General features: G+C 35.9%; 1 protein-coding gene across 2 annotated transcripts in view; it reads left to right on the forward strand.

Moving 5' to 3' along the window:
- The window catches only part of ATRNL1 (attractin like 1), an 804,411-nt gene that overhangs the window by 45,075 nt on the left and 743,132 nt on the right, over positions 1 to 16,204 (forward strand). For both annotated transcript variants that reach the window (XM_064595308.1, XM_064595309.1), the window contains exons 4-5: positions 1,066 to 1,194; positions 2,554 to 2,762. In XM_064595308.1, coding sequence (XP_064451378.1) covers positions 1,066 to 1,194; positions 2,554 to 2,762 — 338 coding nt within the window. The remainder of the gene's footprint in view (positions 1 to 1,065; positions 1,195 to 2,553; positions 2,763 to 16,204) is intronic.

The raw sequence follows: 16,204 nt of genomic DNA on the forward strand, positions 1-16,204 counted from the left end.
ACTAAGACTGGTATTATAGAATTAGAATTCTTTTGACAGTCCCCTTTTAAAATTTTTTGTTCTTTCACAAACATAGGCTAGTAGATGCAGTAATAATTAGAAAAGCATTAAGGTTCGATTACTTTTTAATTTGTTTGCTTTGAGAATGTTTGTAAAGTAAATTATTTGATTATTATAGTTCATTTTGTTCTGTCAAGTATGGTTTGAGTGAGAGAGTTCAGTTCCTGGTGATGCCTACACATAAATTTAACATTGCCTAAAGGATGGACTATTTCGAGTAATATAATTTGTTGTCAGCAACTTCTTTTCTCATATTGCATGTTTTCACAGATTTGGAGAGGGTAGTATGGTATAAGTAAAGGAAGATATGTAATTTTTCCTCATGCATAAGGAAATTGAAAAAGGGAAAAGTACCAGTTACTAACTGGTTACTGACTCAGAACTCTTGCACATTTATATCTGCCCCCTCCCACCGTTAGTTTTGTGTGAATATGAGCTTAAATGTCTTTTGGAATATTACTATAATTTGTATAAGTGTGCAAAATTTGAAAGAAATAGAAATAGTATATATTTTTAGATGACCTAAAATACCTAGATTAGTGTCCTGGAAGTGTACAGGTTTAACTAGAATTGTCACTGTAGTCACTTTGCTGGTGTGGAGTGTTCTCCTTTTAGCTTCATCAGAATTTGCAACCCGAGGGAGATAGCAAGGGTCTAAGATGGCTTTACGAGATGGTTTACACATGAGTTAGAGACCACCCTATAGTAATTATAACAGGATGGATCACAGGATAAAGGGAGAAATGGACACTGCAGTCCAAACGGTGTGAAGGAAGAAAAGGAGGGTGGTGGCACAAGAATGCACGTTCGCCCATTGGCAGCAGTAGGAGGGCTAATTGGGTGAAAAATGGAGAGGTGCTTGTTTTAGACTTATCCTTCCTCTAGTTGCTTATTCCGTTATAGATATTTAGTGATTCTGACAGGAATATTTTTGAGTAAATTTTAATGTGATTAACAGTCATATACATATTAATATATATTACATTCAATTTTGCTCTCTTACAGTGGTTTGATAGTCCCTGAAATCAGGGGAAATGAAACTGTGCCTGAAGTCGTCACGACGTCTGGCTATGCACTGTTACATTTTTTTAGTGATGCTGCATATAATCTAACTGGTTTCAACATTTTTTATTCGTAAGTATTTTTTTTTTTAAATTTGTATTATAATGATTCTTATAACTTCAAATAATTGTTTTTATAAATGCCTTCTATATGAGGAGCAGGCTAGTGTGTTAAATTTCAAAATTATAGGATCTTTTCCTAGGTGACACAAAATCTTAATCATATGCCTCAAAGTACTGTTTGAGCTTGTATTCAAAGTCTCAGGACATTATGGTAGCAAGTTTAGTTGACAATTAATTATGAAATTTAAAATTGTTGGTAAATGATTAAAGAAACAAGTACAAAGTAGAGAAACTGGTAGCAGCAGGGGTGTGGGATTTGAGGGAGTCTTCATCTGTGTCTGTACTTGAAGGTATTTAACTCCTAATTTGAAGATGGGTATGTGAACTAAGTTTGTACAGTCTCTCTGCTTTCCAGAGACTGAACTGGATGCTCTATGTACGTTATGTTCTTGACTTTCTTTACAATTCTGTCAAATGGGTATTTTTCCCATTTTACATAGGAGGAAATTGAGGCTAAAGGTAAGGTAAGTGGATATACCACTGTCTCCTCTAAAATAAGAAAAATCATTTTAATTAAGGATATATTATGTGTCTGACACTTTATATAAATTTTTATGGCTGGAAGTCTCCCTTCCAGTGAAGTGAAGGAGCCAGAGATGCTTTCAGATGCTTTCGCAGAAATGGCCACAGAGGAACTCGATACACTTCTCTTCTTCCTTTTCTTCAGGAATGTATGATACAACCAGAGAACTTTCCACCATGAATAAAATATTCTAAATATCTTCAGACTATTAGAATTTAAAATCAGCAAGTTGTTACAGGATTTATCTCAAGTATGTATGCAAGGAAGAATAAATATATAGTAGAATATAATTGGTTAAAGGGCTTTAAAATAAAATTTGGTAAACATCCTTTCTCTTCCGTGACAGTGTGTAGGTGATAGCGTGCTATGTAAATATTATTATATGACCAGGTTAAGTCTTGGCTTTTCATGTAGTTTCAGGTCTTCATGAATTTAATTATTTTCTGTAAAATGTACATTCAAAACATTTGAGTACTTAATTCTTTACAAAACATTGTGTTTGGAACTGTATAGATCCTGCAAATGTTGAGTGTGTAGTCCTCAGAAGTTTGGAGCCTTGGTAGCAAAGTAAACTCACTGAATGAATGAAGGTTAATTGCAAATAAATATTAACTGAATTGCATTAGGGATAAAAGGGTACAGAGTAAAGAATTGAAGTCACACTGTGAAATTGTGTTTAACAGAGCGTATCAAACACAACATAAAAGTGATAAAGTTTACAAAATATCAACCAAAATTCTTTTTTAATTACTTTGAATTTGAATCTATATGGATTATATTTTACAGAATCAATTCTTGTCCTAACAATTGCTCTGGTCATGGGAAGTGTACAACTAGTATTTCTGTTCCAAGTCAAGTGTACTGTGAATGTGATAAATACTGGAAGGGTGAAGCTTGTGATATTCCTTACTGTAAAGCCAACTGCGGCAGTCCGGATCATGGTTACTGCGATCTCACCGGAGAAAAATTGTGTGTCTGCAATGACAGTTGGCAAGGTAAGCTTGTGTGGTGTGATGGCTTTTGAAACATCGATTCATATATCTAATGAGATTAAAAGAAATCCTACATCCATTTGTTTTGTTACAGTTTGCACATCCAAATCCCATGTATTTTATTTTTAGAATTTTCAGATGAACGATCAACTTCTTGGTAAGTTTGTTTCTTCCCAACTAGAGTTGGTAAAGATGTTGTCTACACCCTGTTTTGAGAATCGAGTGAAGTTTATATATGGCAGTCTTTTTAAATTGTGGGTTTGTGATCAGTATGATCTTCTGCAATTTTTTGTTGAATCCTGAAAGATTTGATGACTTGACTGAATTTAACGCAGGTTGCTTTCCAATCTGACTTGTAATGGCTAATAGTATACTGCAAAAATGCTGGTCTTCATGGTACTGCAGGATGTTAAACTTATGTCTTAGGAAAGACTGACCTCTTGTGGCTATTTTTAAAAGAACATTTTTTAAAAGTATTTAAAAGAAGATTTCGTTAAGGATTAGTATTAAGGATTTCAGCTGCTTATTGCAAAAGTAAGATTCCTGGGGACGAATTTCTAAACAGTTTTTATAAGTATCTGTGATTAAATATTAATTTTAGACTACATTGAACAGTTTTAGCTTACTTAAATATTTGGCTCTAAAATCATAAATTTTGTCATTGTGGAATTAAATGAAGAGGAACATCTAGTTATCCATATACTTACCTATCCAGCGCTTACTTTGTGCTAATTGTATTTACATGTTGAGAGGTTGCTTTGTGGGCATGCTAGTCCTGTTGACTGAGGTAGCGTTGACTCAAGAAGTAGGTAATCCGAAGTCACACGGTCACATGTTGTTGTACAGGAGATAGCAGCAGTAGATCCTGTCAGACCTAAGTAAAAACCAAAGAGAACGTGCTCCTTATATGGTTGTAGTCATCATTCTTTAGATGACTTTAAAAAAAAAGTCACTAAGTATGCTGAGTACTTGTTTAGAGGAATTATTTTAGGCTTTGTATAAATTATGCCCATCTTAAACCCATGTTATCTCATTAAAAAAATTAGTTACTCTAACACAGAATACCAGTGATTTCTTATTGAACTGAATTTGATTACCTATTATGATTATGACAGAGACAGATTTCTCTGTGTTCTTTAATTATAGGGGCATGTATTTTATCAAGTGGCTATTTTAATAGTTTGTGACCTTTCTTCTCCTAAAAAGTACCTCAATGCACCTTTTTTTTTTTTTCATTTTAGTCCTTAGACTAAAATAATGTTTTTTTCTATGGAGAGAATGGTACATCAGGAATATATTTAAATTTATTTAAATTAAGGCCTGAGAAATAGAAGTATAGCTCACACACACAGTGTTTTTCAAAGTGGTCTTCAACTGCTCTCAGTCTCCATCTCATTTCAACAGTCTTGAAAGCAAAGGAATACATTTGTATGCTATTCTCTATGAACATCTCTGTCCTTTTTTATTCTTTACTTTTTTTTTTTTTTTACTAGTTCTTTAAAATGCTTTATTTTCTGGGAGTTTATAATATCTGACTCAAATATTATCTTTCATTTTTTTAGCTTTTGTTGGCCTTTCACATTTTATTAATCTTGTCAGTAGTGCCTCAAGTCAAAGAAAATTGCTGACTCTTACATATGTCTATAAGCAATTGGAAACGGGGTAGCAAATACTGGGTATGTTCACTTTTAAAGCAAAGTGATAATATGCATAGTTCCATATATATACTCACAGAAACATGTATATATTTTTATACATACCTTTTTTATAAATATAAAATGTTGTATGGAAATCAGACACATTTTTATACCACTATTCTTTTTTTTTTTTAAATTTTATTCTTGTGTTAATCCCCATACATTACATCATTAGTTTTAGATGAAGTGTTCCATGATTCATTGTTTGTGCACAACACCCAGTGCTCCATGCAGAATGTGCCCTTCTCAATACCCACCACCAGGCTAACCCATCCTCCCACCCCCCTCCCCTCTAGAACCCTCAGTTTGTTTTTCAGAGTCTATCGTCTCTCATGGTTCGTCTACCCCTCCGATTTCCCCCGCTTCATTCTTCCCCTCCCACTACCTTCTTCTTCTTCTTTTTTTTTTTTTCTTAACATATATTGCATTATTTGTTTCAGAGGTACAGATCTGAGATTCAACAGTCTTGCACAATTCACAGCACTTACCAGAGCACACACTCTCCCCAGTGTCCATCACCCAGTCACCCCATCCCTCCCACCCCACCCCCCACTCCAACAACACTCAGTTTGTTTCCTGCGATTAAGAATTCCTCATATCAGTGAGATCATATGATACATGTCTTTCTCTGTTTGACTTATTTCACTCAACATAATACCCTCCAATTCCATCCACGTCGTTGCAAATGGCAAGATCTCATTCCTTTTGATGGCTGCATAATATTCCACTGTATATATATACCACATCTTCTTTATCCATTCATCTGTCGATGGACATCTTGGCTCTTTCCACAGTTTGGCTATTGTGGACATTGCTGCTATAAATATCGGGGTGCACGTAGCCCTTCGGATCCCTACTTTTGTATCTTTGGGGTAAATACCCAGTAGTGCAATTGCTGGATCATATGGTAGCTCTATTTTCAACTTTTTGAGGAACCTCCATACAGTTTTCCAGAGTGGCTGCACCAGCTTGCATTCCCACCAACAGTGGAGGAGGGTTCCCCTTTCTCCGCATCCCCGCCAACATCTGTTGTTTCCTGACTTGTTAATTTTAGCCATTCTGACTGGTGTGAGGTGGTATCTCATTGAGGTTTTGATTTGGATTTCCCTGATGCTGAGCGATATTGAGCACTTTTTCATGTGTCTGTTGGCCATTTGGATGTCTTCTTTGGAAAAATATCTGTTCATGTCTTCTGCCCATTTCTTGATTGGATTCTTTGTTCTTTGGGTGTTGAGTTTGATGAGTTCTTTATAGATTTTGGATACTAGCCCTTTATCTGATATGTCATTTGCAAATATCTTCTCCCATTCTGTCGGTTGTCTTTTGGTTTTGTTGACTGTTTCCTTTGCTTTGCAAAAGCTTTTTATCTTGATGAAGTCCCAATAGTTCATTTTTGCCCTTGCTTCCCTTGCCTTTGGCGATGTTTCTAGGAAGAAGTTGCTTCGGCTGAAGTCAAAGAGGTTGCTGCCTGTGTTCTCCTTTAGGATTTGGATGGACTCCTGTCTCACATTGAGGTCTTTCAACCATTTGGAGTCTATTTTTGTGTGTGGTGTAAGGAAATGGTCCAGTTTCATTCTTCTGCATGTGGCTATCCAATTTTCCCAACACCATTTGTTGAAGAGACTGTCTTTGTTCCATTGGACATTCTTTCCTGCTTTGTCGAAGATTAGTTGACCATAGAGTTGAGGGTCCATTTCTGGGCTCTCTATTCTGTTCCATTGATCTATGTGTCTGTTTTTGTGCCAGTACCATGCTGTCTTGATGATGACAGCTTTGTAATAGAGCTTGAAGTCCGGAATTGTGATGCCGCCAGCTTTGCTTTTCTTTTTCAACATCCCTCTGGCTATTCGGGGTCTTTTCTGGTTCCATACAAATTTTAGGATGATTTGTTCCATTTCTTTGAAAAAAGTTGGTGGTATTTTGATGGGGATTGCATTGAATGTGTAGATTGCTCTAGGTAGCATTGACATCTTCACAATGTTTGTTCTTCCAGTCCATGAGCATGGAACATTTTTCCATTTCTTTGTGTCTTCCTCAATTTCTTTCATGAGTATTTTATAGTTTTCTGAGTACAGATCCTTTGTCTCTTTGGTTAGATTTATTCCTAGGTATCTTATGGTTTTGGGTGCAATTGTAAATGGGATCGACTCCTTAATTTCTCTTTCTTCTGTCTTGTTGTTGGTGTATAGGAATGCCACTGACTTCTGTGCATTGATTTTATATCCTGCCACTTTACTGAATTCCTGTATGAGTTCTAGCAGTTTTGGGATGGAGTCTTTTGGGTTTTCCACATAAAGTATCATATCATCTGCAAAGAGTGAGAGTTTGACTTCTTCTTTGCCAATTTTATACCACTATTCTTAATAGTTAAAGAATTGATCTCTGAACTGATGTGAATGTTTTGAGGGTAGAGTGGTTGGTGGAAGTGATATTGTGCTGCTTTCCTGACAGATGGTGTGCAGTTTGGTTTCTTTGAGCTTCAGACCTGATCCTTGATTCTGTATTTAAGGAAGTGTAGCTTAAAGTAGCTGGAGTTATTACCAGAAGTTTTAGGGGGAAAATGATGTTTCTATTTAGATACGTAGAATGGGGAGGGATCATTGAGGGGAAAATGAGAAAGAGAAACTTGTTTCTAGGGCATCTGGGGAATGATCAAAGAACTTGAGATATTTAAAAATGAAAGCCAAGGAGGCAATCTGTGAGATTCAAAATCTGGCAGGTTTTTGTAATGTGTTATTTGGAATTGGATTCTTTGGGTTAAAAATAACAGATTATTGCTCCCTCCATTATATTTTATTCTTTTATGTTGGTTTATTTTACTTACTTTGTTTGGTTCTATGCTAGTATAAAAAAAAAAATAAGTGTTGCTTTCTAGAAACTGAGATTTTATTAAAGAGGACAAATGCGGAGGGGAAGCCCAGCTTTATGTTAAGTTTTGGATTCCCTTCCTAACATTTCTGTAATGCTTGTCCCACCAAGTCTCCATGTCTCCTTTTCTAATTTAGTTTTTTATGGGCACCTCCGAAGACTGTTGCTCACCCATCACCATACTTTTTCCTCCCTTAACTTTCTCTTCTTTCTTCCTTAATCATCTGCTATCATCTTTTTATACTATTTGAGGAATTTTTCCAAATTACACAGGAGTTTGTTTTAATGGTAGATGGTACCATCAATGTCAACTGTCTCCCCTTTTGAAAGCACTTAGAAAACCCAAAAGCTGAAATAGTAAAGAATAAAGAAAATACAAAGTAGCATGTTGAAAAGCACACAAGTTCGTTGTATAATGTGTTATTTTGTCATAATGTATGGTTGTCAAAGATGACATATACATATTAGATTATTTAAAGCATAGGGGCCTCTGTGGGCTCATCTGCTTCTGTGATGATTTTCACTTAATAAAATTATTTAAGTTCTAATAAGTCACAGGAGGGGAAAAGGCAACTTTAAAAAGCAGTTTTCTTTTTAAGATGGCTTCCAAACATTGAGACAGATGAGGAATTTTTAAAAGACATCAAAATCATGATATAACAAATTGAGTTTATGTTCATATGTAGAGACTGCAGTAGAACATTAATTTTCAAAGCAGTCTCCAAGTTGTAGTGTTTCTCCCCTCCCCCCAGGCCATCAATTCCCTAATTAGAGTGGTTCCAGGTTTCTGTCTTTTACATAAATTAAACAAAATCTGAATCACTGGAAGTCTTTGATTATAAGCAGAAACAGTTCTGGCTTACTTGAGCAGAAAGAGCACTTATTGGAAAGTATGGCAGAGACAGTTGTTTCCCAGAGTTCATTCTTCCCTTGTTTTTAGCGCATGGCCTTCCAGCTACGTACCACATTTCTCAGCCTTCCTTGCAGCTAGTATGGCTGTTGTACTAAACTCACGTTCACAGGACATGAGTGGAAGTGCTGTGTGGAACTTTTAGATCATTGAGATCTTTCCAAATGGTGGTAGATGGCAATAACTTTAGTAACCAGTATTACTTGCCCATTTGCCTCTAGAATGTTTCATTAGGGAGAAATTAACTTTCAGCTTATTTAAGCAACTTAGTTTTGATTCTCCTAACCTGTACCCTAACAAAATACAGAAGGATCCCCAGTAGCTCTGAAGAGAGATGAAAGGCTGGGAGAACCTTGGTTGGAAAGGGTCAGGTACAACAGAAAGATAGGTGAGTAGGTTCACAGCTACCTGAAAGCCACAGGAGTGTTTGATTAGGATATTCATGTCACCCCACTGGACGCTGGGATCACACACTGGCATCCATACTGTGCATACTACATGCTTCAGGCATGGCTGGAAAGAATTCTGAATGATTCCTACATCTTTGTATCACTTGTGGGGATTCAAAGTCCTTAGTAGCATCTGTTTGGCTGAGGTCTTACTCATACCTTGCCGCCTAGAGATATATAAATAATTTAACTTTTCTGATTTATGTAGTGGGAAGGGATCCTGTTTCTGAACAGAATTCACACAAGAGAGATTTTCCCAAACAGGAAGGGGGTTGAAATAATTGGAGTCTCTCAAACAAATATAAAATCCCAATAAAATATTTAAAAATATAGATTGTTGCTTTAATGGACAAAGAATGGGCTAAGTAGTTCTCTTATGTCTACTCAGAAAAACTTTGCAATGTAGAATAGATGGTGGGAGTAGACAGGTTAAAAAAATAAACCCGTAGGTTTTAGTGTCTGATTTTTTTTTCTTAATCCATTACACAAGACTTTTTCCCCTATTTTATAGAGACGAAAACTAAGTCACTGTCTTTATATACAAGACCATTACTTAACCATTTAAAAATTGTTCCTGTGATGTTCCTTTCCTATTCCAGAATGTCCTGCCTAATCCTATTGTTTAATCCTTTTAAATGTCTTCAAGATATTCTTTATGTTTTCAGTATTTCAGTTCAGTTCAGACATGATTCTCAAGGATTGGAGTTTGTTGTTCTAAGCCTTTAAATTATTGATTAAAAGATAATATCTAAATATATAAATTGGAGAATTTGATAGTTTTATATAGTAGGCTCTGATTCTTTATTTAAACTCATACTTTATTTGAACTTATTTCAGTTTCTTTCATGCCTCTTTGTCCCTTACTATTTCACGGCCTTTCTTATTTCTGAATAAGAATCCTGGAATACCTTACCCCATTAATATTCTAAGACCAGGTCAGATCCTCTTGTTTTATGCTTTTATAGGACTCTACCTTTTTAATCTATAGCATTTATCACATTTATGTATGTGTGATTTTTAATTTTCTTTCCTACTGGAGTATAAGCTTCATGAAGTGAAGAATGATTATGTTTTGATCATCTTTGTGTCCCCAGTACATATTATAGTGCTTGACATGTAGTAGGCATTCAGGTTTTCTGTTGTTGCTGAATGAATTATTATTATTATTATCTTTAATTTAAATTTTACTTAGTTAACATACAGTGCAGTATTGGTTTCTGGAGTTGAATAAATGAATTAGATGTGTATTAGTTTGCTGGTTTAATGATATATAGACATTCAAGTATATATGTTTTGGAAGATGAGTACTATAGCAAGTTATGTTATATACTTAATTTATAAAAAATAATTTTAAATATTGAGAAAAACAACTGAATTTGAGCATGTGGTTCTTGGATTCTTTGTTTTGTAGTTATTGCAATCCTTTGGTTTTAGATTTTAACATTTGCCAGTAGGTGGCAGTATTGACTACCAGAACATACACTTAACCTCTATGACTTCAAGTTGTAAAAACTTGATAATTTTGTTTGTTTTAGAAAAATATAAAATGTTTTAATTTTTTTTTATTTGTTAAAGATTTTATTTATTTGACAGAGAGAGATACAGCGAGATAGGGAACACAAGCAGCGGGAGCGGGAGAGGGAGAAGCAGGCTCCCCGCTGAGCAGGGAGCCCTATGCGGGGCTCGATCCCAGGACCCTGGGATCACGACCTGAGCCGAAGGCAGACGCTTAACGACTGAGCCACCCAGGTGCCCCTAAAATGTTTTAATTTAAACTCATGAATATTTTATCCTGAAGTGTGTTTTTTTCCCTGGGTTAGTCATATAACATACTAGGACATGCTTAGTTACTTTAGTGTGTAACTGCACATCAGAGTGTAGGTTGCACCTTGAAGAAATTCACTGGATAGACTACATTTTCTCTATCTAACTATAATGACAGGTAATATACTAAATTGAATTCTTTTCTTTTAGTTCATCCTTCCCACTAGTAAAATCAGCAGATCTGACTTTTTGCAAGTCAATAAAATTAAGTTTTTATTCTTAACCTACTTGAATAATTGACTGTTTAAAGGTAGCATTGAAAATGTATATATATATATATATACACACACACACACATACATAAATATAACAAGATTTATTAACGAATTCATTCATGTAACAAAATTTTTTGAGCATCTACCAAGTGCTAGTCACTATTCTATGCCTTTCGGATACATCGTGGAACGAAGAAGTCAAGGATCCTTGTGTAGCTTACTTACATTCAAGCTGGGAGAGACAGGTCATAGACAATAAACATAATATACATGTTATAAGTATAGTATATTAGAAAGGGATAAGTGCTATGGAAAAATAGAGCTGGGAAAGACGGATAGATCTGGGGATGGGAGTTACAATTTAAAATAGAGTGGTCAGCTTAGGCCTTATTGAGAAGGTGACATTTGTGCAAGGACTTGGTACAAATGAGGGAATTAGCTATATAGTAACTTAGGGGAAGAATATTTCAGGCAGTTGGAACAGTCAGTACAAAGGCCCTAAGGTAGAAACATGCCCATTGTGTTTGAGGACCAGCCAAAAGGCCAGTGTGCCTGGAATTGAATTAGTGATGGGAGATTAGTCAGTTATGAGCTCAGAGAAGTTATAGAACAGGGGAGAGGATTGGGGACATGGGGTTAAGGGGTTGTTGGAGCAGTGGAGGTATGTGAAGAATGGAGCCAGATCAGCTAAGCCTTAGCATTGGGGACCATTGTAAGGATTTTTGACTTTTACCCTAAGTGAAATGGGGAGCCATTGAAAAATTTTGAGAAGATTGATATAATCTGACTTAGTTTTAAGGTTCCTGTTGGCTTCTAATTGAGAAGACTGGAAGCATAGTACCAGTGAAGAGGTTACTGCTATAATTTTAATCCAGATGAGAGGTGATAGAGTGTGGGCAGGCAGTGGAGGGGAAAAGAATGGCTTGAGTGATAAATGGAACTTTTAAGCAGGGTTAGTAAGATTTGCTGATGCATCGGATATGGAAGGGGGTGAGATAAAGAAAAGAGTCAAAATGACTTTAAGATATTTTTAGACCACAGAGTAAGATGGAGTTGTTATCAACTGATAAGAAGAAGAGTTTAGGAGGAAAATTAGTTTGATTTTGGTATGTGAAGTTTGAGATGTCTTTTAGACATCTAGGAGGAGATGTTGAAGAGACAGTTGGGGCTTAGTGGAGGAGGTCTGTACTGTAGCTATAAATTTGGGCCTTAAAAATATTAAATTGGAAACTATTGATGGCACTTAAAGCCATGAAATCAGATGAGATCACCAGGAAAGTGAGTGTAGAGAGAAAATAGAACAGACTGAGCTGTGAGTCACAACACAATTCACGGGATATTGTGCTAGACATACAAGTTCCTTCTTTATAGAAGCTTACCTGATGTTGAAATATTTACAAGCACTTATATTAGTGTCTCTGACTTAGATAAGTAGAATAAACAAATCCCGCTCTCAATCCTAGCTAACTCTTAAAATATTGTCAAAACAGCTGTGAACATTTAATTTTAGTATATGTGCTGCCAAAGCAAGCACAGCTGTGAATATTTAAAACACACTAAAATTCATGCCTGGCCTTTGGAGTTTAATGGGCCTAGAAAATGTTTAGAATACTTTGGATACTGAAACAAAATCAGATTTTTCAATGATGTTAGAAGATGACTCTTACACTCTTGTACCTTGTTTTGCCTTTTATTTGGAGAACTTCAGATTCAGTATACATACTAAGTCATAAAATTATTTCTGGAATGATTACAATAAGTCACATACACCTCTCTTAAAATCTCCCTTCTCAGCATATTTCCCCCTTTTCTATTAGCAATCCAACTTCTTTTTGGGAAATTGACTTTCACTTAGTGAGAGTAGTCTTGATGGGATGATAAATCCAGATACCTGCCTATTCTAAACTTGATTTTTTAGCGTCATTTTGAAATTCTCTGAATTTCTCCAATAATTCCCATTTTTTCCTTAAGGTAGCCAAAATTAGTTTCTGTGGCTTACAACCAAAGAAATCTAGCTGATACACTATACCAGAGATACTATTAGAAGGCATGTGTGTGTGTGTGTGTGTATGTGTTATATATTTCTGTTATTAGATTTAATTAAAATACCAAAAATGATATTTACAATATAGGGATATTGACAGAAATTTGGCTTAACAGTCTGCATTTGGTACAGTTGAAAGTTAGCATTTATTTAGTGTTTTTAATTGAGAACTGAAAAAAGAAAATAAATATAATTTGGCCCTTTAAATCTATACCACATTAGGAGTAAAATATTTTTTTCATGATGACTTAGATTAAATATGAATTAAAAGTATGAGCTAAAACTATATCAGGAAGTCCAAAATTCTAGAGAAAGATTAATTTTTCCCCTGGAAATTCCTTACTTGACTGGATAACTTTTTGGTTTCTTTTCTTGCTTTAAATGATACAGAGAGTATCAGAGTATCAGAGGTAGTTCTTGTTTTTAGAAATTAAAGCCTGCTGTTAAGTTATTAATCAGTAAGGAACAATTCATGTCCCTCGTTGTTGGGGGAGATCAGATTTTACTGCTGGGTTTTCCTTTCTGCATCTTTGTACATAGCAATTACAGGTTTTCTAGTAACATGGAAAATTTGTATATAAATCTATTCATAATTTTGGGACCTTTGGGGAATTTCTGTTTCACTCATTGGAAGACTTTAAATTTTTATCTTTCTTTATATGGAAGCAAAGTTATTTTATAAATTTTATTTGTGTAAAACAAATATATATATATATTTTTAAAGATTTTATTTATTTATTTATGAGAGACAGAGAGAGAGACAGAGGCAGAGGGAGAAGCAGGCTCCCCGCGGAGCAGGGAGCCCGATGTGGGACTCGATCCCAGGACCCTGGGATCATGACCTGAGCCGAAGGCAGACGCTTAACCGACTGAGCCACCCAGGCGTCCCAACAAATATATTTTTTAATATTGATTTCCATTATAAAATCAGGGATAGATTCCTTTAGAAAAAGTTTTCCAGTGCAAAATAATTAGAATACTTTGGAAAGGAAGCAATGTAGTTTAGTAGTCTGGAATTACTTTGGAAGAACTTAAAAAAGTTTGCAGTTCTTTCTTTCTTCTAGGTTTTATCTTTGCAGTTTTTTCTCAATTTGATTTCCCTGCGATTAGAGGAACTTTTTTTTGGAGAGAGAGTGGGGTTGAGGTGGGGAGGGCAGAGGGAGAATCTCAAGCAGACTCCCTGCCCGGTGTGGAGCCTGATGCAGGGCTAATCTTGAGACCCTGATTTCATGACCTTAGATCATGGTCTGAGCCAAAATCAAGAGTTGGATGCCTAACCAAGTGAGCCATCCAGGTGCCCCTGGGATTATAGAAATTTTTTACTTGTAATTTTCCTTTTTTCTTTGACATATATATTTGTAATATCTCATGACACTAGGCTTTATTAACATAGATTGGCTCAAGTATACTTAGTTTTCTTATATATGAAATGAGGGGATTGACTCAATAATAAGAATAGGATTACTATAAGGGAGCTTTTGTTTTACTATTGATTATTAAGTATAATTTCATTTTATCTTCTCAGAATCGTGTGCTCTTCTAGGGATAATCTGAAGCTTGAAGAAGTAACTTGTCCAAGGTTTCATATCTAATAAGTCGGAAAGCTAGGCTTACTTCACAGCTCATACTTTTAATCTTTTATAGCTCTAAGGTTATTTCCATTCATTCATTAAGTATATAGTGAGGCCACTCATATAGGGGTTGTATGCCATGTTAGGAATTTTTCATTTTGTTTGAAGTGTGATGGGAAACCATTGAAAGATTTTGAGTAGGAGAATGATAGGAGTGAATTTATATTTTTAATCACTCTGGTTGCGTTGTGGAGAGTTGAATGTGATGAGAAGGGAACCAGAATGGAAATAAGGAAACCAGTTTGGAGACTGTTGTTCCAGATAGTCCAGGTGAGTGCATGGTGGCTTGGACTAGGGTGGTGGTTGTAAAGGAAGGAATTGGTGGTTGGTGTCTAATAGAAAGTGACCAAATTTAAAGATGTTTATAACTGGTAAGGTGCAGACACTCAGACTCCAGCCAGTCAAAGTGGATGCTGGCCTTGGGACTGGAGCAAGATCCTGGGTGGGCCGTGCTGTGCCAGGCATCACCCCTTTAGTTGTTGACTGGAGAGGTTTGGATTATCTCAGGAAGGGGCCAGGGGAACTGGGAGGGAAGGCCAGGTACTTGAGACAGCACCTACTTACATGGAAACCTTTCCATATTTTAATAATCAGAGAGGCTGTATGCTTGCATACCTAATGAATGTCTGTCCAGGATTTGTTGATGGATTGGTTATGGAGTGTGGGGGAGAGATAGAACTCAGGAATAGCCCCATGGTCTGTGCCGTGAGCAGTGAAGTGAATGGAAGTGCCATTTACTGAGATGGTAAACACTGGTGAGGGAGCAGATTTGAAAGGGAAGAGTTAAGATTTTAGTTTTGGACATGTTAAGTTTGAGATGATTATTAGACATCCAAGTGGAGATGTCATGTAGGTAGTTTGTCTTTGAATCTGGAATTCAAGAGGGATTGTGGGGCTGGAGATACACATTTGGGAGGGATCAGAGTATAATTCTACTCTCTGTGATTGTAGAATAGCCTTTTTTCCTCAAAAATCTCTCAGCAGCCTTTACTAATGCCTAAAGTTACAGCATTAGAAATTCATTTATGCTCTTTGGATTATTAAACGACACATAACCTGTGGAAAAGGAAGCATATTAAATCTTTATGAAATCCCCACAGTAATGTGAATTAGTTTATTACATCCTTTTCAAGACAGCTGAGGTCTGCATACCTTGAGGAGTTTCCCATATTGATAGAGAGATGTTATGCAGGGAGAGTTAATGCAGAGATGTTGCGTAAGGGGAATGGAAATGGTAGATAGAGGATTTTTCATGGATATACTTTTTTTATTTTATTTTATTTTTTTTAAATATTTTATTTATTTATTTGAGAGAGAGAATGAGATAGAGAGAGAGAGCATGAGAGGGGGGAGGGTCAGAGGGAGAAGCAGACTCCCCGCAGAGCAGGGAGTGGATATACTTTTATAAAAAGGGAATCTTCGGGTGCCTAGGTGACTCCGTTAGTTAAGGATCTGACTCTTGATTTCAGCTCAGGTCATGATCTCAGGGTCATGAGACTGAGTCCTGCCCAGAGTGCAGCCTGTTTAATTTTCTCTCTCTTCCTCTTCCCCTCCCCCACCCTCAAAAAAAAAAATAAGGGAGTCTTGGAGGGCCTTGAATGTAGATATCAATATTAGATTTTTAATGGATGGTGAAGCCTCCTTAAACTTTTAAGCCATATTCATAAATCAATTTCATTCTATTTATAAACTTACTCATTTAGAACAAAATAAAGACAATCTATAGAGTTTGGCTATAGACCATTCCTTCTAATAATTCTAGAGGTTAGTATAAGATACAGTAGCAACAAAGATAAGAAGAATTTTG

This window comes from Mirounga angustirostris, unplaced genomic scaffold (genome assembly GCF_029215605.1).
Source record: "Mirounga angustirostris isolate CCGP_5_RB_7025 unplaced genomic scaffold, mMirAng1.0.hap1 SCAF_6, whole genome shotgun sequence".
Classification (NCBI taxonomy): domain Eukaryota; kingdom Metazoa; phylum Chordata; class Mammalia; order Carnivora; family Phocidae; genus Mirounga; species Mirounga angustirostris.